The 24,839-nt window shown below is 38.9% G+C and overlaps 1 protein-coding gene across 2 annotated transcripts in view; it reads right to left on the bottom strand.

The window, feature by feature from the left end:
• EPS15 (epidermal growth factor receptor pathway substrate 15) overlaps positions 1-24,576 on the bottom strand; it is a 150,592-nt gene extending 126,016 nt beyond the window's left edge. The window contains exon 1 of one of the 2 annotated variants that reach the window (XM_046005784.1): positions 24,422-24,576. In XM_046005784.1, the coding sequence (XP_045861740.1) occupies positions 24,422-24,454 (33 nt within the window). In that variant the 5' untranslated portion in view covers positions 24,455-24,576. The remainder of the gene's footprint in view (positions 1-24,421) is intronic. The other variant, XM_046005776.1, reaches the window with a different exon arrangement.
• Between the last annotated feature and the right edge of the window lie 263 nt (positions 24,577-24,839).

Genomic DNA, 24,839 nt, shown 5'->3' with positions numbered 1-24,839 from the left:
ATCCAAACTTTTAATTATCTATATCTCCACTTGGATATTTCCCAAACATCTGACAGACATTTTGTTTCTCTAAAAACCCACTCCTCCCTCACCAACAACTACCTAAGGTTCACAAGCCATATACCTGAGTCTGCCTACCTCTCACTCTGTTTTCAATCCATCAGCAAGTCCTACCAACTCTAATTCCAAAACATACACTGAACTTATCCATCTCTCTCCAAATCTCAGTCCATATCTTGTCTTTACTAATGAAGTTTTACCTACCCTCTCGGTCCTATTCTTGCTTCCCCATATGGACTGTAGAGTGGTCATATAAAAATATAAATCAGGACAATAATATTCACCTGTTTAAGATCTTCAATGCCTTCTCATTTGACAAAAAATAAAATCCAAACTCTGCCATGGCTTGGAATCTCTTCATGACCTAGTCTCTGCTTACCTCTCCAGCATCACTTAGGGCCACTAACTTCACTCTGATATTTCAGTAAAAGAGCAAATTCTGACCCAACTTACAGCCTTTGCAGATGTCATTCTCTCTTGTTAAAAAACATAGTTGGTATCTCCATTTTCTTTAGGACTTAGCTTAAGTGCTACCTACTCCAAGACTTTTTTGGATTATCGTAAAGTAGGTCCTCTTCTCTTATTTTCTACCTCAGCCTTGTTTCCTTCAGAGACCTTAATAAACTTCTTTTCATTTTGTCTGTGTGGTTTTTTGCAGCCCTCACTATTAGACGAGCTCCATGAGAGCAGAAGCCCACCTATCTTGTTCACCATCATATCCCCAATACTTAGCATAGTATCTACATATGGAAACCCTCAATAAATGTTAGCTGAATGAATGATTATTAATGAAATTCCTTCTAACACTAAATTCTCAAATATTGCTGGGAGTATAAATTCATTCATTCAACATTTACTGACAACCTACTACTTCCCAAAGACTGAGCTTGGCACAGCGATACACAGTCCCTGCTCTAAAGGAGTTTATTGTCGAGTACAAAGAGAAAAGAAAAAGATAAGCAGAGTCATTTTTTTTCAACCTCTTCTCAGAACATTCCCTCCACCTCCCAACATGAAATAACACCTGTTCCTCTCCTTAAAACAAAGTCAGAACGTCTGTTCTCAGACTCCCCTCTTTAAATGAAACTCAATCTCTCACTTCCCTTGTAACACTCTCAAATAGTACAGTTTTAACATCCAACCTATGTCAGGGTCCAGAAATAGGTATAAATCCTCTTTGATTACCTCTGCAGCTTGTCCACATTATACTACTCAACTTTTTATTTTAAAAAGCAAAACAATGGGTGATGGGCATTAAGGAGGGCACTTGTTAAGATGAATACTGGGTATTATATCTAAGTGATGAACCACTAAATTCTACTCCTGAAATCAACAGTATACTATATGTCAACTAATTTGAATTTTAAAAGGGGGGTGGGCACCTGGGTGGCTCAGTTGGTTAAGTGTTTGACTCATGATCTCAGCTCAGGTCTTGACCTCAGGATTATGAGTTCAAACCTCATGTTGGGCTCCATGCCTACTTTAAATCAATCAATCAATCAATCAAGCAATCAATCAATCTCTACTCTTTTGAGGCTCTTACCTTTCAACAAAATTACACTCTTGTCTTCCTTAACATTGGTATCTTTTAAGTTGGTTTCTCTATCTCATCTAAGACGTTGGCAACTGACTCACTGTCTTCCTCTCTACTCTGAATCTCATCATCATCAATGGGTTACTTCACCACAGACTTAAACAACCCCTCCAACAACCTGGCTTCTTACTTCTCAGACCTCTTAACTCCAGTGGTCACTGAAACATGGGAGTTATACATATGGTATGGCCAAGTCCCTCTCTTATTCCCATGGTAACATCCTTCCTGGCTCTTCTACCTTTACCTGCACCCACTCTTCCTCCTAAATCATACTTTGAGCATCTTGTTCTACAAACATAACGTCTTCTTTCAAGGTATCCTTTGCCTTGTAAGACCTCATATCCACGGACCCTCTCATTTTGACTTTGAACCACCAGACCCTCTTTCACTATACTTTCCTTCTCATTCAGTTTAGATACAATGAGGCACCATTTCCATAATATTCTTGCCAATAACCTGAATTCTCTTACTCCTCTTGTCTTTTGGTCATACCAACAGAGCAAAATCCCAAACCTGGATGAACCCAACTACCCTCTTTTCTTTGGGGCTGCAACTGAGAAAGTCACTCAATAAGACAGACTGGTATTACTATAAATTCGTGATCACTACATTGGTTTGCTAAAGCTGTCATAAAAAAGCACTGCAAACCAAGGGACTTAGAATAACAGAAATGTACTAACAATCTGGAGGCCAGAAGTCCAAAATCAAGGTGTTGGTAGGGCCAAGCTCCCTATCAAGGCACTAGGGAAGGATATATTCCAGCCCTCTCTCCTTCTGGTAGTTTCTTGGCTTGTGGCAACATAACTCCAATCTTCACATGGCATTCTCCTTATGTCTGTGTCAAAATTTCTGCTTTTGATGAAGACATCCATTGTACTGGGTTAGTGGCCCACCTTATTCCAGCATGACCTTATCTCAACAATTACATCCATAATGACTCTATTTCAAAGCAAAGCCACATTTTGGGACTTCAACATACGAAACTGAATGGGAGAGAGACAATTCAACCCTTAACCACCAGTAACCTCAATTCCTTCTGGCAAACCTATTCTTCAACCCATTCTCCATAGCAAGTATTTCAGGAAGAAATGTGAACCTTGGTTGGTCCAATCAGACAAAATCTCAGTTCTTTTGTGGGAGCTATCAGAAAAGCAATTCTCTTTTCCACAATACTAGTAGTTATACAGTGTATAAGCCTGAAGTTTTACAATCATCTTAGTGCTACAATGGAAAGCCTGCCTGAGACCAGAGCCACGATATGAAGAAAAAACTGAGGAGTTAATATCATTCAGACCCTAACACATCTGAAGCCAGCTCTACTCCCCAGACCTACCAACTACATAAACATAATCCCTTTCCACTCAAGAACTGGCATTTCCTATCATTTGCATAAAATGTTTCTGATCTCGTGATAAAACTGGCTATAAAATGAATTTTATATACTTCTTGACTGTATACAGTTAAGAACAACACAGTTCAAAGAACAAAGCAACAAATCTCTGCTTTTTCCATTCTTTTCATACTAGAGACCTAACATTTTTAAAAAATAGCCACACAACTTCACTTTGTCTCATGTACAATTTGAAATAAATACCATTTCTTAAATGAACTTCTTAAAGTGAACTAAGAAGGGGCGCCTGGGTGGCTCAGTGGTTTAAGCCGCTGCCTTCGGCTCAGGTCATGATCTCAGGGTACTGGGATTGAGCCCCGCATCGGGCTCTCTGCTCAGCAGGGAGCCTGCTTCCCTCTCACTCTCTCTGCCTGCCTCTCTGCCTACTTGTGATCTCTCTCTGTCAAATAGGTGGATAAAATCTTTAAAAAAAAAAAAAAAGTGAACTAAGAAAACATGCGTGTTTGCTGTTTATTAGTTGTTTGTTCATTTCTAAAATAGCAAAGAACTAGGTAAAAAGAATGTTCATTATTATGATGACTTACAAAATGGGAGTGAGGGTAAACCCTCACAGCCTACCACTGACACCCAGTTGGATAGGAAGATTAATAACCCAGAACTAATACATCTGATTAGTAAAAGTTGGCCTATAGTAATCAAAGGCAAACAAACATGCTGCAATTTAATAGAGACAAATGAAGAGTAGCTCATTTAGTAGCTTGGCACAAATGAAACAAAAAAAAAATTTCACAATAAATGGGGTACCAAAGACCCAAAAGAATCAGCAATGAAATTTTGCCTTTTAAAAAGGCAAGTTAAGGGGCTTCTCACTGGTTGATTCAGTAAGAAGAGACTGAGACTCTTGATTTCAGGGCCATGAGTTTGAGCTCCACATTGGGCATGGAGCCTACTTAAAAAAATACATACATAAATAAAAACTTAAAAGGTTAGTTAAATCATAAAGTAAAAATTTAAATACATGACATTTTAAAATCAAACCTACACATACAGAGGATATTATAGCTTAATAAGTAACATATATTAAAATCTTACTGAATATTTCCTAAACACCAACTACTAGTCTTAAGCACTTTACACATTAAAAGCCTATTTAACCTGACAAAGTATTTTCTATCAAATCCATTACAGATGAGGAAAATGACACATAAATAAACTGAGTGACTCAAGATTCATATACCTATTTAAGTACTGGAACCAGTATTCAAATCCACAAAGTCTGATTGTAAGACTTCTTGCTCTCAATCATTCGTTTGCCTCTATTATCAATGCTGTTATGTTCACCATTATCTTACCACTCTTTAACATCAATGTTGTTATTTTCATCATTATCTTACTAGCATATTTCATATGCACTGTATCATTTAACCTCCCTAACACTCAGAGAGGTATTATCACACGTTCCAATTTTAAGACACCTTTAGTTGTAAGGGCCACTTATTTAACACAACTTTATATGAAAATAAAGAGGAATTTAGGGGCGCCTGGGTGGCTCAGTGGGTTAAGCCTCTGCCTTCAGCTCAGGTCATGATCTCAGGGTCTTGGGATCGAGCCCCACATCCGGCTCTCTGCTCAGCGGGGAGCCTGCTTCCCCCTCTCTCTCTGCCTGCCTCTCCACCTACTTGTGGTCCCTCCCTCTCTGTCAAATAAATAAATAAATACATAAATAATCTTCTTTAAAAAAAGAGATAATTTAAAAGAACTTTTTTATTATTAACCCCAAATTATATACATTTATCAGCTTTTATTTCTCTACTATCAAAATCAAACATTAAGTTATCAAAGCAATGTTTCCTAGTTTTCATTGTACAAGTGTTCTTCCCCCTTGGTTAAATTTATTTCAAAGTATTGACTCTTTTTGATGCTACTACAAATGAAATTGCTTTCTTTTTTTTTTTCTTGAAGATTTATTTGAGAGAGAGAGAGCACACACATGGGCGCACACGCCAGCAGGGGCAAGGAAGGGGCAGAAAGAGAGGGAAAGAATCTCAAGCAGCCTCCCTGCTGAGCTCGGAGCCTGACTCAGGGCTCAACCTCAGGACCCATGAGATCACCACCTGAGATGAAATCAAGAATTGGCCTCTCAACCGACAGAGCCACCCAGGCACCCCCAAAATTGCGCTTTTTTTAAAAAAGATTTTTTTTTTAAAGATTTTATTTTTTTGAAAGACAGATATCACAGGTAGGCAGAGAGAGAGGGAGGAAGCAGGCTTCCTGCTGAGCAAAGAGCCCGATGTGGGGCTCGATCCCAGGATCCTGGGATCCCAGGTCATGATCAGGTCATGATCCCAGGGTCCTGGGACCCTGGGCCGACGGCAGGGCTTAACCCACTGAAGCCACACAGGTGCCCCTTAAAAAACATTTTAATTTCCTTTGCAAATTGTTCACTGCTAGTAAAAACTGCATAAAAATGCAACCTTTTTTGTGTGTGTTGATTCTGTATTCTGCAATTTGCCAAATTTGTTAATTAGCTCTACCATTGTTTTTATGGAATCTTTAGGGTTTTGTACATATAAAAAATCATGTCAAACAGTATCAAGGATCCCCCCCAAATTAAAAATAGAACAACAATATGATCCATCAATCCAACTTCTTAGTGTTTATCCTGAAGAACTGGAAAAGGTTCTCAAAGAGATATGCACTCCCAAGTTCACTGCAGTATTATTCACAATGGCCAAGAAGTAAAGAGAAAGTAACTGTGTATCAACAAATGGATAAAGAAAATGTGGGGGGCACCTGGGTGGCTCAGCGGGTTAAAGCCTCTGCCTTCAGCTCAGGTCATGATCCCAGGGTCCTGGGATCGAGCCCCGCATCGGGCTCTCTGCTTAGCTGGGAGCCTGCTTCCTCCTCTCTCTCTCTCTCTCTGCCTGCCACTCTGCCTACTTGTAATCTCTATCTGTCAAATAAATAAATCTTTAAAAAAAAAAAATGTGGTACACATAGGATTTCACTCATATGTGGAACTTAAGGAACAAAACAAACAAGGAAATTTAAAAAAAAAAAAAAAAAAAAAGACAGACAAACCAAGAAATACTCTTAACTATAGAAAACAAACTCGTGGTTACCAGAGGAGAGATGGATGGGGGAATGGGTAAAAATAAGTGAAAAGGATTAAGAGTACAATTATTATGAGCACCGAGAAAGTACAGAATTGTACAGTACTATGTTGAATAGAAATGGTGAAAGAGGGCATGTTCATCCTGCTTTTCAAGAAAAAAGCGTTCAGTCTTTCAACACTTAGTATGATGCTAGCTGTGCGGTTTTATACATGGCTTTTCTCATGTTGAGGAAGCTCCCTTCCACTGTTAGTTTATCGAGTATTTTCATCACGAAGGGGTATTGAATTGTCAAATGTTTTTTCTGTATTAACTGAGATGATCATGTGGTTTTTTTCCCCTTCATTCTATTAATGTGGTATATATTACATTGATTGATTTTCATACGATGAACCATTCTTGCAACTGTTTCACTGTCTTTTCCTGGGAATAAAACCCAAACCCAGGAAATAAAAAGCATCCTTTTTCAGCAAAATGACTAAATCTTTGACTGGAAACTGTCAACTTACCTATACTATGATGTGCAAAGATCTGTTACTTTTCAATCCCTGGTTTAGTAAAATACTAGCAGGGTGTTACTGTCAGCCACACACATTCCACCAACTTGGTATTTGGCCTACTTAGCACACTCCTCTCTTAAAATGCAAGCGTTGCTCTGGGGGTTGTCTACTGATCACTCATGCAGCCTCTGCAGAGAATTACCTACACCAGAAACCGTAACTGCTTAACCTCTATCTGGAAAAGTACTAGGAATAAGAATTTCTACTGGAATTGGAGGAAGGGATAATTTTGACACATGGGTACAGAGATAATATTCATTCAGTCTCAATTTCAAGTGTTCTGTGTAATTATAGGACCTTTCATTTCCATTTCTAGTTGAGAAAATACAGTAACTCTGGCTGGTACACTTACATGAACGGTTGACTAGATAAGGTACTGCTGAGGGAAAACAGCTAGGAAGGTTAAAGATAACCAAATTGAACTATTTTGCTTAAAACTCCTAATTCAGGGTCTATTGGACTACTATACAAATATGCTTTATACTATACAGTGTATGTGATTCAGTAGAAAACTCAATGATTAACATTACTAACATAGTCATTTACCATTTACACAACTGCTGATGTATTATGAGTCATTATACTAGGCACTCCTGAAATATGAACAAACAGGGCAACTTCTTTGTCCTCCTGTCATTTACCCTTAGGAGAAAAAAGGAGAAAAAGAAATAAATTATAACACACTGGCTAAATACAAAAATGTATTTAATGCACTAAGCTGACTGCCACACAAAGTATTCAAATAAACTGTCCTTGTGTTGTTATTACCAGGCAGAAACAAAGTACAGAGAGAAACATACCGGGGAAATACAAAATAAAAAATTCATGCATTTAGCCATTTGTTGTACATCTATATGCCCAGATACTGGGAATACTAAAATAAGTAAGAAACCATACTCCCTGACACTGAAAACTCAAGTCTACAGGGGAAAACAGACAGTAAAAATCCATTGTGGTAAGTGCAAGTAGAGAGAGCGAACACAGTTGTTATGGAATCAGAGATACCTAAGGGAAACAGAAGAGGAAAAGTCAATAAAAGTCATGTCTGAATTATTTTATAACAAGCAGAAAAACCTGAGAAGTCAGTTACAAGTGACACCTAAAATTAGATCTTAGAGGAACCAGTCACACAACTGTAAAGAGCACTCCTATCTCAAGACCCCTGCACTTGCTATTTCATCTACCTGGAACATGTCCATACATACTCATATGGTTGGGAGCCTGGGAGGCTCAGTCCATTAAGCAGCTGCCTTCGGCTCAGGTCATGATCTCAGTGTCCTGGGATCGAGGCCCACATCAGGCTCCCTGATCAGCAAGGAGTCTGCTTCTCCCTCTCCCTCTGCCTTCCCCACCACTAGTATTCACTCTTTCTTGCCCCCCCTCAAATAAATCTTTTTTTAGAAAAAATATTTTATTTATTTGAGAGAGAGTGAGAGAAAGCACAAGAAAGGAGAAGGTCAGACAGAGAAACAGACTCTCCATGGAGCTGGAAGCCTGACACGGGCCTTGATCCCAGGACTCTGGGATCATGACCTGAGCCTAAGGCAGTCGCTTAACCAACTAAGCCACCCAGGGGCCCCTCAAATAAATAAAATCTTTTTTTTTTTTTGAGATTTTATTTATTTATTTGACAGAGAGAGACACAGCGAGAGAGGAAACACAAGCAGGATAAGTAGGAGAGAGAGAAGCAGGCTTCCCGCAGAACAGGGAGCCCCCTATGTGGGGCTCGATCCCAGGACCCTGGGATCATGACCCGAGCCGAAGGCAGACGCTTAATGACTGAGCCACCCAGGCACCCCTCAAATAAATAAAATCTTAAGAAAAAAAAAAGATATCACATGGCTCACTTATTTCACTCAGATCTCTGATCAAATACAACTTCCTCAGAGGGGCCTTTCTAACCTCCCTATCCAAACTAGCCCCTGATAGCACCCTCTTCTCTTACCTCACTCTTACTGTTTTTCCTAGCTCTTATCACAACTGGACATATTTATTATCTATTTATTTCTGTTGGTCTCCCTCACCAGAAATATTAACCCATGGGGCCAACAACAATCTGTCTTGCTTGCTGTGTATGTCACAGTGCAGACACCAGTGCTTCACAAGTATGAGGTACACAGTACCTGTCAAATGAGTAAAGCAAAGAAGAGGAAGAAAAATTCAGGCACAGCAAGAAAAATGTAAACAAATTAATGAAAAATGGGCCATGACTCAATCCTCTTGACCAATAATAATTGTAATAAGCAAATACTTTTATTTATTAAAGACTTAGTTATGGGCCAAGCACTATTCTCAGCACTCCACTTGTATTATCTCATCTAATCTTCACAATCTATAAAGTGGACACTCTTATTCACATTTTACATACGAAGAATCTGAAACACAAGGAGATTAAACAACTTGCCCAAATTCACGTAGCTAGTAAATGGCAGAATAAGAATTTCAAGCCATGCAGTACAATGCCAGAGCTCACTCTTAACCCCTTGCCCAAAAGCATAGAAAACAAACTCCTGGGTTGGTCTACATGAGAAAGAAAGAAATAGAGACAGAGAGAGAGAGAGAGACAGAGAGAAAGGAAGAAAGGAAAACTACCTACTATAAATAGTCTTTGTGAATACTACATGCTTCATATACTTAAAACCCTGCATGTTACTCATCTGTAACATTTGTAGTTTTTTTCAAAATATGAACTACATTTATCATGCCAAAGGTGAAGTAAACCACACCCCTCCCCAAGTTTCTGATTCTTTTTTTTTTTTTTTTTACATTTTTTTTTTTTTTTTTTAAGATTTTATTTATTTATTTGACAGACAGAGATCACAAGTAGGCAGAGAGGCAGGCAGAGAGAGAGAGGAGGAAGCAGGCTGTCCGCAGAGCAGAGAGCCCGATGCGGGGCTCGATCCCAGAACCCTGGGATCATGACCTGAGCCGAAGGCAGAGGCTTTAACCCACTGAGCCACCCAGGCGCCCCAGTTTCTGATTCTGATTCAAAGTAGGACTGAGGAAGGTCTAAGAATTTGCATTTCTAAAAAGTTCTCAGGTGATGCTGATATACAGGTTCATTCTCAAGAACCCCTGAGCTATATAACCAAAATGTGAATTAAACCCCTTTCAAATAATACTAGGTTTCTTCAACAATCAATTGCTGAACTAGGCACCTTCCAGGTACAAATATATAATGTGCACACTTTCCCCCAAAGATCAGGGACAAAACAAGAATGTCCACTCGCAACACTTCTATTCAACATTGTCTTGGACGTCTTAGCCAGGGAAATTAGACTAGAACAGTATTTAAAAGGCATCCAGATTGGAAAGGAAGAAGTAAAACCCTCTCTGTTCATAGATGACATGATCTTATACAGTGCATAAAAATTCCTAAGGAACCCACTAAAAAACTATTAGAATAAATGAGCTCAGTAACATTATAGGATACAAGGTCAATATACAAAAATTAACAGAATTTTTACACACTTGGAATGAACAATATGAAAATGAAATTAAGAAATAAATTCCATTCAAATAATTAAGGAATAAAAACAGAATAAAATACTCAAGAATATTTAACAAAGTACAAAACTTACACGCTAAAAACTATAAGACAATATTGAACAAAATTAAAGATATACTTAATGGAAAAAAAATCACATGTCCATGGATTGAAGTCTTAACATTAAGATAACTATATTCCCCAAACTGATTTATAGACTCAATGCAATCTCTATGAGAATTCCAAATGACTTCTTTATAGATGGCAAGCCAATTCTAAAATTCACATGGGATTACAAGGAACCCAAAGTTGCGAAAAACAATTCTGAAAAGAAAAACAAAGTTAGAGGACTAACACTTTCCAATTTCAAAACTTACTACAAAGCAACCATAATCAAGACAGTGCTTTACTATACAAGGATAAACATATAGATCAATAGAGAATTAAGATAGATAATAGAGAATTAAGAGTCCAGAAATAATCTCATGCATCTACGGTCAAATGATTTTTTTTTTTTTTTTTTTTTTTTTTAGAGAGACAGTAGGTACACATGGGTGCACAGGAGGAGCGGGTGGAAAAGGAGACAGCGGGAGAATTTTAAGCAGGCTTCATCTCCAGGTGAAGCCCAAGGCTGGGCTAGGGCTTGGATCACAGGACACTGAGATCATGACCTAAGCCAAAATCAACAGTTAGATACTTACCCGACTGAGCCACCCAGGCGCCCCTGGTCGAATGATTTTTAACAAGATGACTCAGTGTGGAAAGAACAGTCTTTTTGACAAACAATGCTGTGAGAACTAGAGAACTATATAAGAGAATGAAATTGGACCATCACCTCACACCATACGTGAAAACTAACCCAAAATTAATCAAAGACCTAAAGGTAAAAGCTAAAATTATAAAACTATTAGAAGAAAACATAGCGGGGGCACCTGGGTGGCTCAGTGGGTTGAAGCCTCTGCCTTCGGCTCAGGTCATGATCCCAGGGTCCTGGGATCCAGCCCAGCATCAGGCTCTCTGCTCAGCAGGGAGTCTGCCTCTCTCTCTCTCTCTCTCTCTTTCTGCCTGCCTCTGCCTACTTGTGATCTCTGTCAAATAAATAAATAAAATCTTTAAAAAAAAGAAGAAGAAGAAGAAGAAAACATAAGGATCAATCTTCATGAGAGGGTATTTGCCAAAAAACTCTTTGATAAAACACCAAAAGCACAAGTAACAAACGAGAAAAAAAATAGATAAATTGGACTTCACCAAAATTTAAAGTTTTATGTATCAAAGGACACCATCAAGAGACTGGAAAGACAATCCAGAGAATGGGAAAAAACATTTGCAAATCATGTATCTCACAAGTGACATACATCTAGATATATAACAAATTCTTAAAACTCAATAATCAAAAGACAACCCAACTAAAGAATGGGAAAGGACATGAATGAACATTACTCTGAAGAAAATATACAAATGGCTAAAATAAGCACATGTAAAAATGCTAGAAAACATCTGTCATCAGGGAAATACATATCAAAGCACGTGATACTACTTCACAGTCACTAGAATGCTGGCCATAGCCAGAACTGAAAAGTCGGTAACAATTACTAGAGAAGATGCGAAGTCCTCATCCTCATACACAGCTAGTGGGAATGCAAAAGGTGCAACCACTTTGGAAAATTGTCTGCCAGTTCCTCAAACAATTAAATATAAACATAAAGCTACTATTTGACCTGATAAATATCCAGCAGAAATAAAAGCATATAGCCACACAAAAACTTGTACATGGATGTTCATAGCAGACTATTTATCATAGCCAAAAGGAAGAAACATCCCCAATGTCCACTGATGGAAAAACAGATAAAGAGAATGTGGTATAACCATACTATGAAGTATTATTTAGCCAAAAAAGGAATGAAGTACTGGTACTTAATACAACTCTGATAATCCTAAGAAACGTTATGTTAAGTGAGAGAAACTAGTCACAAGGGTCCACACAGTACATGATTCCATTCACACAAAGTCCAGAGTAGGAAAATCTAATTGAGACAGAAAATAGATTAATGGTTATTTGGGGCTGGGGAAAGCATGGAAGAGGATGATACCTAAAGGGTATGAGGTTTCTTTTGAGGCAATTAAATGCTCCAAAATTGACTCTGGTGATGGTTGCACACATCTATAAAGACTAAAAATCACTGAACTGTACATCAGTTAACTGTATGATACACAGATTATGTCACTAAGTTTGTTTAAAAAAAAGACAAAATGTGCCAGGGAGCTCAAAGAAAGCTTATTAACAACTAAACAATTTTTAAACATTTTATAAATTCAGTACCTCTACTGCTTTACTGCTTTTTAATACTGCTTGATAGCTCATATTTCCAAATGCAAATATAGGTCAAAAATACCATTAATTTCACATATGAAATATTTTAAACTAGTAATAGAAATAAATTCGGTAAATTCACAAGAGTATTCTCTTCCATCTAGCCTCATGATAAAAAAACTATAATTACTGCCTAAAAATAAATTTTTAAATATTTTTAATATTTATTAAACATGTGTAAGTCATGACAATCATACACTCATTTTAAAAAATAGAGTGTTTTGGGAAGTTTTCCTTATTAGAGTTTTATGTGTGTATATGTGAGTGAGGTTATAGAAAAATAAGACTTGTCCATCTTAACCTTAACCTTAGCCTATGAACACTGATACTGGTAAGACCGCTGTATTGAAATAAGGAAGAAAATAGCCATTAAAAGCTGTAAGCATACAAAGAAAAAACCCATCAAGGACTGGTAAAATTTCTGTACTAAAATAAGGAAGAAAATAGTCATAAAAAGCTGTGAGCGTACAGAGAAACAAAACCATCAAGCACAGAGACAAACCAGGACTTTTCAAACAGTCTGGGTCAAAGTATAGTCAATAGAGTTAAGTTTTTAACTGTTCTAAAGTACCAGATGGTCCAGAATCCACCCCAAGGTCTTATAAGGCCCCATATGAAAGTGTACTAGAATAAAAAACAAATCAAAACATAAAACATGGAACAGAATGTAGAGACCAAGACTAAGTATGAAAGCAACCCAGCCTGTAAAGAAGAATGAAAACTATATGCAAACTGAAATCATCCCATCTTTTTCAAGCTACAACTTTTAATGCAAATTTCCCATGCTAAATGAACTTTATAAACTATAAATGTAGTCTGAAGCCAAATTAAATATGTTCCTTCACAACAGCATTTTTGCGACTGTTGTTCCTATCTGAATACTGCTGCTGTCTACTTTGCCATTCAAGATCTTATAAACTAAACAAAAATCACATAAAATTTTCTGGGGTGCCTGGGTGGCTCAATCGGTTAAGCGGCTGCCTTCAGCTCAGGTCAAGACGGTCCTGGGATTGAGCCCCATGTTGGGCTCTTTGCTCAGTGGGGAGTCTGCTGCTCCCTCTCCTTCTGCCTGTTGCTCCCCCTGCTTGTGCTCTCTGCCCCTGTCAAATAATAAAATCTTTTTAAAATTTTTAAAAAATAAAATAAAACCTGAGTATCCGTGGGATAGAAAACTTGATATTCTTAATTTTTTACATACTATTTAGAGTAGGTCAAAGATTCTTTGAAAGCTATCCTAGAAACCCCTCCCTAATGTCCTATGCTCCAGGTTAAAAATTCTTGCTTTAATACAAAGGAAAAAAAAGCAGAGAATGAATCATAAGAAAATGGCATATCCCCCAATGTGGACCCTATGCACCAAAATACATTCTGACTTGAATCAAATGTTTCTATTGCTTCAAGCTATCTTTTCAAGTACAATTTAAAATGCTATCTATGGTTCCAATCAACTCAAAAACTAAACTACCACAAAATGGTCCATCATAATCACAGAATACTCCATAGCACCCTAGTGCCTTACTTCCATCACCCCTTCTCAAGGCATCATCACCATCATCCCAGAAAGTCAGTGTTTATCTCCCTAAAGGACTGAAAGGTACTTCATTGCATGCATGAGTCCAGGTCTTTCTCTGCTTATATGTCTAAGGCCTAACACAGTGATGACAACACAGGAGGCATTCAGTAAATGGTTTCTGAAATAAAAGAGATCAACCAGCAATAACAGAAGCATCTTTAATGCACAGAAGTTTCACATTTTTCGTATATGTCTAATGATATATCTGTGTTACACCTATAGAATACAAGATAAAATAAAGTTACCAGTAATCCTTGGTATCCATGATCTGTGGCAATTCTAAGTACAACAGTTCACAAAAATTAATGGCCCTATAAATAAGTAAAATCCACCAACTATAAATATTTGGCTACTGCAGGCAGTTGTTGCTGTTGTTGTTATTATTATTATTAGCTGCTACCATTTAAACTGATCTTGGACATTTGTACCCATTATCTCACATAATCTTCACAACAAATCTTGCAAGTAAAGTGTATCCCCCATTCTATAGGCTTAAAAAAAAAAAAAAGAGAGAATCAGAAGCTAAGAAACTTATTACACAAAGGATTTAATCTAAAACATTCTCATTGCAAAACCCAAGATCTCCCATTACTTCACCCTAGCTCTCTACAATGTTCATATCTGGAATGTCAGAAATCCTTACACCTAGTGGTTTTCGGTTTTATTCAATAAAACAGTTTGTTTCTTAGGGAATTTTTTTTTTCTGATCATGGTATTATCGTTAGCATTAAAATACTGAAAGAGGGGCGCCTGGGTGGCTCAGTGGGTTAAAGCCTCTGCCTTTGGCTCAGGTCATGATCCCGGAGTCCTGGGATCGAGCCCCGCATTGGCTCTCTGCTCTGCAGGGAGCCTGCTTCCTCCTCTCTCTCTGCCTGCCTCTCTGCCTAGTTGTGATTTCTCTCTGTCAAATAAATAAAAAATATTAAAAAAAAAAAATAAAAAATAAAATACTGAAAGAACTCCAAGTCCAAACTATGATATCCAAGAGAGTATTAGCTTGAAAATAAATACTGGTATGATGTACACAAACCAAGACAGGCTTAGGTTTTCATGAGTAATAAATTCCTAGGTTGCAAAATGTAACTCTACCTTCTATCAAGTCTACAAAAACTCTCCACTATCTGGTATAATAATCACTTTCTAGAGATTTGGTGCTTGCAATGATAAGGTGATTTTCACATAAAAAGATGCTGCAGCCTAGAACATAAGTTCTGTTAACCAAGTGTTATTACCACAATTAGATCCGTCAGAGCTATTATTCTGCCCTCAAAAACACATTCATTCAGTTTATATGCACTGTTTACACTACCTGGCTCACAATTCTCACTCTACTACATAGGAGCAGCTTGACCTTGAACAAATTACTTCACCTCTGAGCTTAAATTTCTTCCTTTTTTTGCCAAACAAAGATGATAAGGATAATCCAGTTATCAGGTTAGAAGGATTACTCAAAAGTTCATCAGGTTGTAAAAATTATTAAAAACAGTGCCTGACACATAACAGCTCAATAAGTATTAATTATTATTATTATCCCAATATTGATCTCTTCTCTCTCCCTCCCTCACACACATAAGAACACACACATACACATACCTCACTCTCAATAATTTGTTCCTTTTATATAACAATGGAGGAATATAATATCACGTGAATGTTCATTTTCATAGTTGTCTTACTGTCAAAGACTATTTACAGGAAACAGTATAGCAAATGTGTTTAAGAATAGATGTACCTAAGCATCTATTCTTATAGATGGGTGGCTCAGTGGGTTAAGCCTCTGCCTTCGGCTCAGGTCGTGATCCCAGGGTCCTGGGATCGAGTCCCACATCAGGCTCTCTGCTCGGCGGGGAGCCTGCTTCCTCCTCTCTCTGCCTACCTGTGATCTCTCTCTCTCTCTCTGTCAAATAAATTTAAAAAAAAAAAAAAAAAAGCTGCTCTTAAAAAATAAAAAATAGATGTACCTGGGTTCAAATCTCAAAAATCTACTGCTTACAACACAACCTAAGTAAGTAATATATAAGACTAATCTCTACTTTGTAAACACTATGAAGATTAAGTGAAATAATATATGTATGTCACCTAAAAGTATCTATTGCTTATTAGGAGTTTACGAAACAACAGTCCTCTTCTTTCTTAATAATGGTATAAGAATGTTTTCCTTTCTGTATCTTTGTATTAATACTTAGCCCACTAGACAGAATTGTTCTACAACTAAAGACCACACTAAGAAAGGCAGAGAAGTTACATAGAAAATTAAATTCACAATTTCCAGTTTCTTAAGATTTAACTTTCTTAAGTTCAAAATCTATGCACAAGTAGCCATTCATGCCACATGGCAGGTGTAGGGATAAAAATATGAAGACGAGCTATTCTCTCCCTATCCCAAGAAAGCACATACTTCTTTATCTCCTATATGCCTTACTGGATCACTGAGTTTAAAAAGTATATATAAACAAGTGATGCTCAACTAGGAGCAATTTTGTCCCCCAGGAAACATCTGGAAATATCTGGAGATATTTCTGACTGTCCCAAATGGGAAGAGCGCTACTAGCATCTCATGAATAAGGAACCTGCAAAACATCCCACATGCACAGGACAGCCCCCCTACACCAAAGAGCTACCTAGCCCAAAATTCAATTGTGCCAAATTGAAAACCATGATCTAAAAAATTCAAAAAATATAACACAGACACTCTCCCCCAAAAAAGTATGGTCTTGTCCCATTGTTCTTAGCCAAATTTTTATTTTTATTGAGACATAACAAGATACAAGCAGCCTGATTATTTCAGATGAGACTCCTGGTACCATTAAATTCCCATTACAAAATCCCCAATCTAAAGGGAGAAAGTAAGGCTTACTTTTCTTTGTATATATGGTACTATATAAAAAACAAGTTTTTAAAAGAGCGCCAACCTTTTTTAATTGCACTTCCAATTCATGAAAGCATTATTTGTATCACAAAGTTAAGTTTCTTATATCTCACTTCTACCTTACTTTTGCACAAAATACTAAAAAATTCACTTATATGACAGGAAATACAGTGCATGAGGTCAACTTTTTTTTTTTTTTTTAAGATTTCTTATTTATTTATTTGACAGAGCAAGATCACAAGCAGGCAGAGAGGCAGGCAGAGAGAGAGAAAGGGAAGCAGGCTCCCTGCGGAGCAAAGAGCCCCCATGCGGGGCTCGATCCCAGGACCCGGGGATCCCGAGCTGAAGGCAGAGGCCTCAACCCACTGAGCCACCCAGGTGCCCCAAAGTAGAAGATAATTTTAACACATAACCAACAAAGACATAATAAATACAATCTTTAAAAAAAAAAAAAAAAAGAATATTCACTGCAGCACTGTTAGTCGTAACAATTGGAAGCAACATAAATGGCCATTGTTAGGGGCGCCTGGGTGGCTCAGTGGGTTAAAGCCTCTGCCTTGGGCTCAGGTCATGATCCCAAGGTCCTGGGATCAAGCCCCACGTGGGGCTCTCTGCTCAGCGGGGAGCCCGCTTACCTTCCTCTCTCTTTGCCTGCCTCTCTGCCTACTTGTGATCTCTGTCAAATAAATAAACAAAATCTTTAAAAAAAAAAATGGCCATCGTTAGGTAGCTAGTTAAATAAATTACAGTATATTCATATAAGGAAAGATCCCAAAGTTTTAAAAATAATGAAGGAGATCTAAAAAAAAAAAATAATGAAGGAGATCTATATATACTGGTAGAGAACAATCTCCTAAATTAAGCTAAAAATAAATAAATACATAAATAAATAATAATATGCCATGAAACAATATGCAGGCTACTCAAAAGAAAAATCATGCATATTTACATATACATCACAGATTATTGCTGGAAATACACACAAAACAAAGTGGCAAGAATGACTGTCTCTAGGAAAGAGACCCAGAACCCAGAGCAGGACGGAGGCTTTCCCTGGCACTGCTTGAATTTTTTTAAACATGGGTTTATGTTTTTATTTATTGACTATAAAACTTAAGTTGCAAATTCTGAGCCTTAGTATTCTCTAATTTGAAATGATAGCAATAGCCTAGCTTGTTAGTTATTGTGAAAATCAAATGAGAGAATATAACGCTTTTAAATCATAAAGCAGCACACAAATTTATAAAATTAGTCCTGTGACAATTCTCCAAATCAATTTTAACAATAGTTATTATTATCATTCTTCTGACCAATTTCTCTAAATACAAAGATGGGAATGTTTAAGATGAAATGCAAGTGTAAATGCAATCTTAGAATAGATTTTCACATTATATAGTCATTCATTTTAACTTAACAGTAAATAGTCCAAAAAAAGTTGTCATACAGAAATGCTAAATCAGCAGATTGCAAAAGAAATACAAGTCCACCATCGAAAAGAAGGTAAATAAAACTATAACCATGCTATTATAAAACCTTGGTGCTTTTTTTCCTTTCAGTCTTTTTTTTCTGTTCATGTTTAACTGGGTTAGATCATTCTTCTAAATAAAATGTCTCCACTTTGATGTAATACAGCATTCAAATTACAATATTCTTCCTCTTATTACAAGCTCCTAATAAACACAATTTTTAATGAAGGCATAATATTTTATCTTGTTGATGAGAGTTTAAACACTTAAACAAGAAATTCCAGTGTATGGGTTTACCTAATGAACTCTGCCTGGATTAACTTTCCATTTATTTCTACCAATTCTCCAAGTAACCAGGTATTTCTCTTTCTCTTTCTCTTTCATTCTCTCTCACTCAACCCATTTTCCTGCTTCTGGTTTCCAGAGTTCCAACATTATTAAGTGCAAAATTCATGAAACAAAGAAGTGTATAAGTGTGTTTAATTCCTTGAAGAGCAAGTAAAACACCATAGATTGAGTCCTTAAATCAGACTATTAGTGACAGGAGATTATAACTATGATTCGTTACCAAAGAAAGATGCTCAACCTTTTTCTACTACATTTTAGTCCATTATCACTGTCTGCAAATAGAATGAAAGCAAAAGAATACACTCTTACGTTACTCCCGGGGGACACTGAACAAACCCAACTGTTCCTAATTAATTTTAACTATGACAACTCCTCCCAAATGCTGAACATTCCAAGCCATTTTTGAGAACAGTTGGATATCACTTATAGAGGTATGGATTTTCTGAGTATACGTACTGTAACTGCAGGCAAAAGAGAATTGTGCCCTTCCCATAGTAAGAACTCAAATATTCATGTTAAATAAATACGCTCTTTCTGCTTCTGAGAACATGTAATTTTTATATTGTGTCCTGATATTTACTGTCATAATTACTAAACCAGATCACTAAGATGACACACTCATTAACACATCATGTATTTTTTCTTTAATGAAACTGAAAATAAACACCACAAACTGTAAATTATATGATTTTTTCTCTCCAGTTGCCAAAGTTTCTGTAATAGTTGTATCACTCTTTCAATTTAAAAAAAAAGGCATTGGGGCGCCTGGGTGGCTCAGTGGGTTAAAGCCTCTGCCTTCAGCTCAGGTCACGATCCCAGGGTCCTGAGATCGAGCCCCGCATCAGGCTCTCTGCTCCGCGGGGAGCCTGCTTCCTCCTCTCTCTCTGCCTGCCTCTCTGCCTAGTTATGATTTCCCTCTGTCAAATAAATAAAATATTTAAAAAAAAAAAAAAAAGGCATTAAGAGGTGCCTGGGTGGTTCAGTGGGTTAAGGCCTCTCTTTGCCTTCGGCTCAGGTCATGATCTCAGGGTTCTGGGATAGAGCCCCGCATCTGGCTCTCTGCACAGCAGGGAACCTGCTTCCTCCTCTCTCTCTGCCTGCTTCTCTGCCTACTTGTGATCTCTGTCTGTCATATAAATAAATAAAAATTTTTAAAAAAAAATTTTTTTAAAAAGGCATTAAAAGGAAAAGTATTCTTACAGCACTTACTGGTTTAGACCATATACTAAGATTTTTTCAATTAAATCCCATTCTAAGGGCTTTTTTATTATTAAAAAAGAATGCCTGCTAAATTAAACAAGAAAACCTCAGCATAAAGCTGAACTGCCGGATGATCATTTAAAATACTCATATCATGTCATATTTCAATAAAATAAAACTTTTACCATCACCAAGAACACCACTTGTATACCCACAATTATTATCGTCAACCTATCATAAAAGACACTGGAGATTCAGAGGCAAAAGACATGGCTTCCATCCTCAAGTTTACTATCTAATTAGGACAATAGGGCATTTACTGAAAAAGAGCATCAAAAATACAAGGGAGCACTGGACATGCCATGCATCTAGTACACAGAGAAATAGACAGCTTTTGAAATCCTACATACCTTGGCTCAAATCTTAAATTACTCATTAGCTCATGTAAATTCCCTGGTTCGTAAAATGGAGTGTTTAATCAAATGAAGTAAAATTCCTTGCATACTGGAACACCCTTGTATGTACAGAGTAAACTATATATATACATATGCATATAGTATATACATGTATACATATAGTAAGAAAAGCTGATAGCAGTAGTATTATTAAGAATACAGGCTTGGGGCGCCTGGGTGGCTCAGTGGATTAAGCCGCTGCCTTCGGCTCGGGTCGTGATCTCAGGGTCCTGGGATCGAGCCCCGCATCGGGCTCTCTGCTCCGCGGGGAGCCTGCTTCCTCCTCTCTGCCTGCCTCTCTGCCTGCTTGCGATCTCTCTCTCTGTCAAATAAATAAATAAAATCTTTTAAAAAAAAAAAAAAAAAAAAAAAAAAAAAAAAAAGAATACAGGCTTGTGGGGCACCTGGGTGGCTCAGTGGGTTAAGCCTCTGCCATCGGCTTGGGTCATGATTCCTGGGATAGAGCCCCACATCTGGCTCTCTGCTTGGCAAGGAGCCTGCTTCCAACCCCCCCCACCCCCCCACCCCCGCCTCTCTGCCTACTTGTGATCTCTGCCAAATAAATAAATAAAATCTTTAAAAAAAAATAAAAAGAATACAGGCTTGAAGAGGAAATGGGGAACTGGAAAAGCTAAAAGAGAGAAAGTATTAATAGCTTTCTTGTAATCTGTCAGTACAAGCAAAAATCACAGTATCTTTCTGATTCAAGTCTTACTTCTCATCGTTTAAAAGAAAAGAGAATGTCTACTGAAGACAACTGAAATTAGAAAACACTATGGGCTAGGGACACCTGGGTGGCTCAGTTGGTTAAGCATCCAACTGTTGATCTCAGCTTGGGTCTCCATCTCAGGGTGATTGAGTTCAAGCCCCATACTGGGCTCCACGCTTGGCAGGGAGCCTACTTAACATTTTCAAAAGTGAAAGAAAGAAAGAAAGCAAACACACACTAAGGCTACCCTGCACAAAGTACCTCTGGGAAAGTCCCACTAAAGCTACAAATCATAGCATATGATCTATAAAAAAGAAGGTCAGCTGGAAAGGGCCTTAGATCAGCTAATTCAAACTCCCCTACTACAATGTAAGTTCCATGTTTTGTATGCAAAAACTGTTATTTATTTTGTTCCTTAGTGTATCCTCAGTACCTAGCACGTAATTCCTGGCACACAGTAAATGCTCAACAAGTATTTGTTGAATGAGTATTAAAATTAAGAAAACTGAGGACTTGGAGATCTAACTCATTCCACAGAGTTAGCTCTTGGAACTAAATTTCATTACTGTACTATTCTATCCTCTCTAGAAGCTACAATATGATAATTTAAATAATTTATTTTGGTGGCTGGGAGCTGGTGGGTTGGTTGTTAGGCAGGGAAAGATGAAGGAAAGAGTAAATTAAAATATTTTTCACATTTTTCCCCCAAACTGTCAGTCTTGCTTAACTGATAAAGGCAAAAAACTATAAACAAGACAATCCCAGCAGAGCGCCTAGCACATAATCTGTACTTAATCAATATTTGTTGAATGGAAGAACCTACTCCAAAACCATTATTATCTCGTGACCAGAGGCAGAAACCACTTTCAGCAACTGTTTAATCTTTTAACTGTCACAGAGCCCTTTAAAATTTTCAGTCATTCATAAGACAGTTTTTAATCACCTTCTTCCAGATGGGCACTGAGGAAGAGAGATGAATTAAAAGATGTCCTGTCCTGGAGGATTTCTCACTTGAGTATGCCTAAGTATGTATATTTGGGGGTGGATGGTGGGGCGTGACACAGACCAATAATGAGTGTGAAACCAGGCTGCATTGTTACCTTAGTTTATTTGCTTCAAATAGTTAAAAAATTTAAAAAACACAAATTAGAAAAGTTTTAAAATAACAATGAGGCACATTAGGGTATATTAACACTTAGAAAGGTTCTTTTTCCTGTCCCTTAACATAGACCTTACTGCCTCTTACTGTCTTAAAATCAAAATATTCTAAATTGACTTAATCTGAATTATCAATATAAATGAACCACCAATGTATGTTCTCACATATGTTCTCTCGTATGTGAGACACTTAAGGATAATACTCCCGATGCACTATTTCCTCTGTGTACATGTTAGTATTTAAATATATAACCACAAGAACATATTTAAATTATTTAACTGTCTGTAAAACTGACAGAGCCTAAAGAAAATCTCCAGAGATGAATGACAGTAAACAGAAACTAAAACATTACCCAGGGAGAGAATAAAGTATGCAAACTAAGAAACAAATCTATAGAAGACTTCAAGAGAACAAAAACTTCAAGAGGGGAAACAAGAGGGGAAAACTGCCTGAATTGGACAACACAGCCAGAGAGCAAGAGCTGCCAACAGGATCTTGTATAATGCAAGTCACTAACTAGACTCATAAAAAGCGAACACCCAAAAGTCAATATTGCCACTCCTCAAATTTAAATCTCTGGAGGACCCTTCCAAAGAGATTCACCACTAAAACTAAAAACCACATTCCAAGGATTCTTCCCTGTTATCTGCTTGTCAAAATAGGATAAGCAACATCAAGAAAACCTGGGAAAGACAGACTTCACTTAGAAACAGAATTCCTGCAAACTAAAGTTAGTTATTTTACCTGAGGCACATGTTTATGTGACTCCAGGCTCCTGGGGAGAACATTCCTCACTCAGTTTCTGTATTCCAGAACGCTAGGTGAAATATCCCAAAGCCTTTTGCTACAACACAAAAAACTCAACGGCCCAAATGTATAAGCACTAACAAATCTAGGCCAAGGAGACTACAAGGTGTCAGGGAGATACAAGGCAGGCAGGAAGGCTGTGGTGGGCCCTATGGGGAAGTACGTGGTCACCAGCTTTGGAGAGAACAACCTGAGAAGTTTATGGCCCGGGTAAATTTTGATCAAAGGAGAAGGAAGGGACTGACAGGTGCAAGTCCTCATCATCCCGAACATCATGAGAAGATTACAACTGGCTTCCTTTACAGAGAGGGAAGGAGGAGGCTGCCAGAATGAATGATGCTGAAGCACCAGGTTTTCTGGGAAGCCCAAGGACTGGACTCTGCAGGAAACAGAAAGGCAAGAGGAAAGACCCTGAGAACAGGTTCCCCCATAAGGAGTGATCGCTAAAGTCTTTCCAGCGCCAAGACTGAAGGAACCATCACACCTGTTGAAGTAAGTTTCCCTGTTACCCGTGTAGGCAGCGATTAAGAGAAGGCCCCCCCCCCCCCCACCCCAAGAGTGGAAGCAAAGAGACGGAACTGGAGGGTCTAACCCAGAAGGAAACCTGATGGGGGGAAGAGGCTGAATTCAGGAAGAGGCAGCAGGGTAAGTACTTGGGAGAGTATAAGACTTATTTGGAAGAGAAGCTAATTATCGGAAACTGCTGGGGAAGGGAGGGCTTTCGCTGGACTCCAGAGGGAAAAGGCCCGTTTTGAGAAGAAAGGCTATTTTACAGGAGGCCTTGGGCGTCTGGGTCGGGAAGGTGACTTTTAACTACGAAAAGCGCGCTGCATAACCCAGCCAGCCAGCCTCGTGCGGGGAGAGGGTTGACCTGGGGTTGAGGCTGATCCTCGGGAGCTCAACAGGAGCTCACCTGGAGTACTTCTGGCCTGGAAGGAGGAAACTTCCTCGCTGGGTGAAAGCTGCGAGGAGTGAGAGGGGCCAAACGACGGCTGAACAGGGCAGGGGCCACGGTCCGCTCAGCGGTGGGACCAAGGGGCCGCGGGACACTGCGCGGGGGACGGGGGGGAGTGGGGCGGGGTCACGGCTGCTGCGACGGAGCTGCGGGCTCGGGATGGCGCCCTCCCTCAGTCACACAGTCTCACACTCACACACACACATACACACGCTCTAGCTCTCACCGAAGGCCACCCCGCCCGCGGCGAGAGAAACTGCCCGGGTCGGTGAACCACAGGACGGTGGGGGAGGGGGCCGGGCTGGGACACCGGCCGACCGAGCCGGGCGGGCAGGCGGCGTTACCTGTGTCAGGGAGAGCTGGGCCGCCGCAGCCATGGTGTTTCCATCATGCACGGGAGGGGAAGGAAGGACGGGCTGACTGGGGCTCGGGGCGGGGAGGAGGCGGAGGGAGCGGTCAGAGGCTAGGCCCGGGCAGACGGGCGGGCGTCTCCCCTAACTTCGACAACTTCCCTCCTCTCACCCGCCCCGCCCCGCCCCGCCTGGCCCCGCCCGCCCGGCGCCAGCGCGGCGGTACCCAAATCCTGGCGCCGGATTTCGCGCTACCGGACAGGGTCCTACCCCCAGGGCCGCCTGAGAAAAACCGGCACGGACAAGCAGTAAGGCGGACGGGCTGCGTAAGGGTAGGAGACTACAGACTGCTGTAAACTTTAAGCAGGTCACCTACCTGCTCTAACCTTCTGCTTCTGAAAAATGGGGGAAA

The sequence above is a fragment of the Meles meles genome, chromosome 1 (assembly GCF_922984935.1).
Source record: "Meles meles chromosome 1, mMelMel3.1 paternal haplotype, whole genome shotgun sequence".
NCBI classification, from domain to species: Eukaryota; Metazoa; Chordata; class Mammalia; order Carnivora; family Mustelidae; genus Meles; species Meles meles.
The sequence above is the reverse complement of the archived record's forward strand: the minus strand, read 5'-3'. Positions and strand labels throughout refer to the sequence as shown.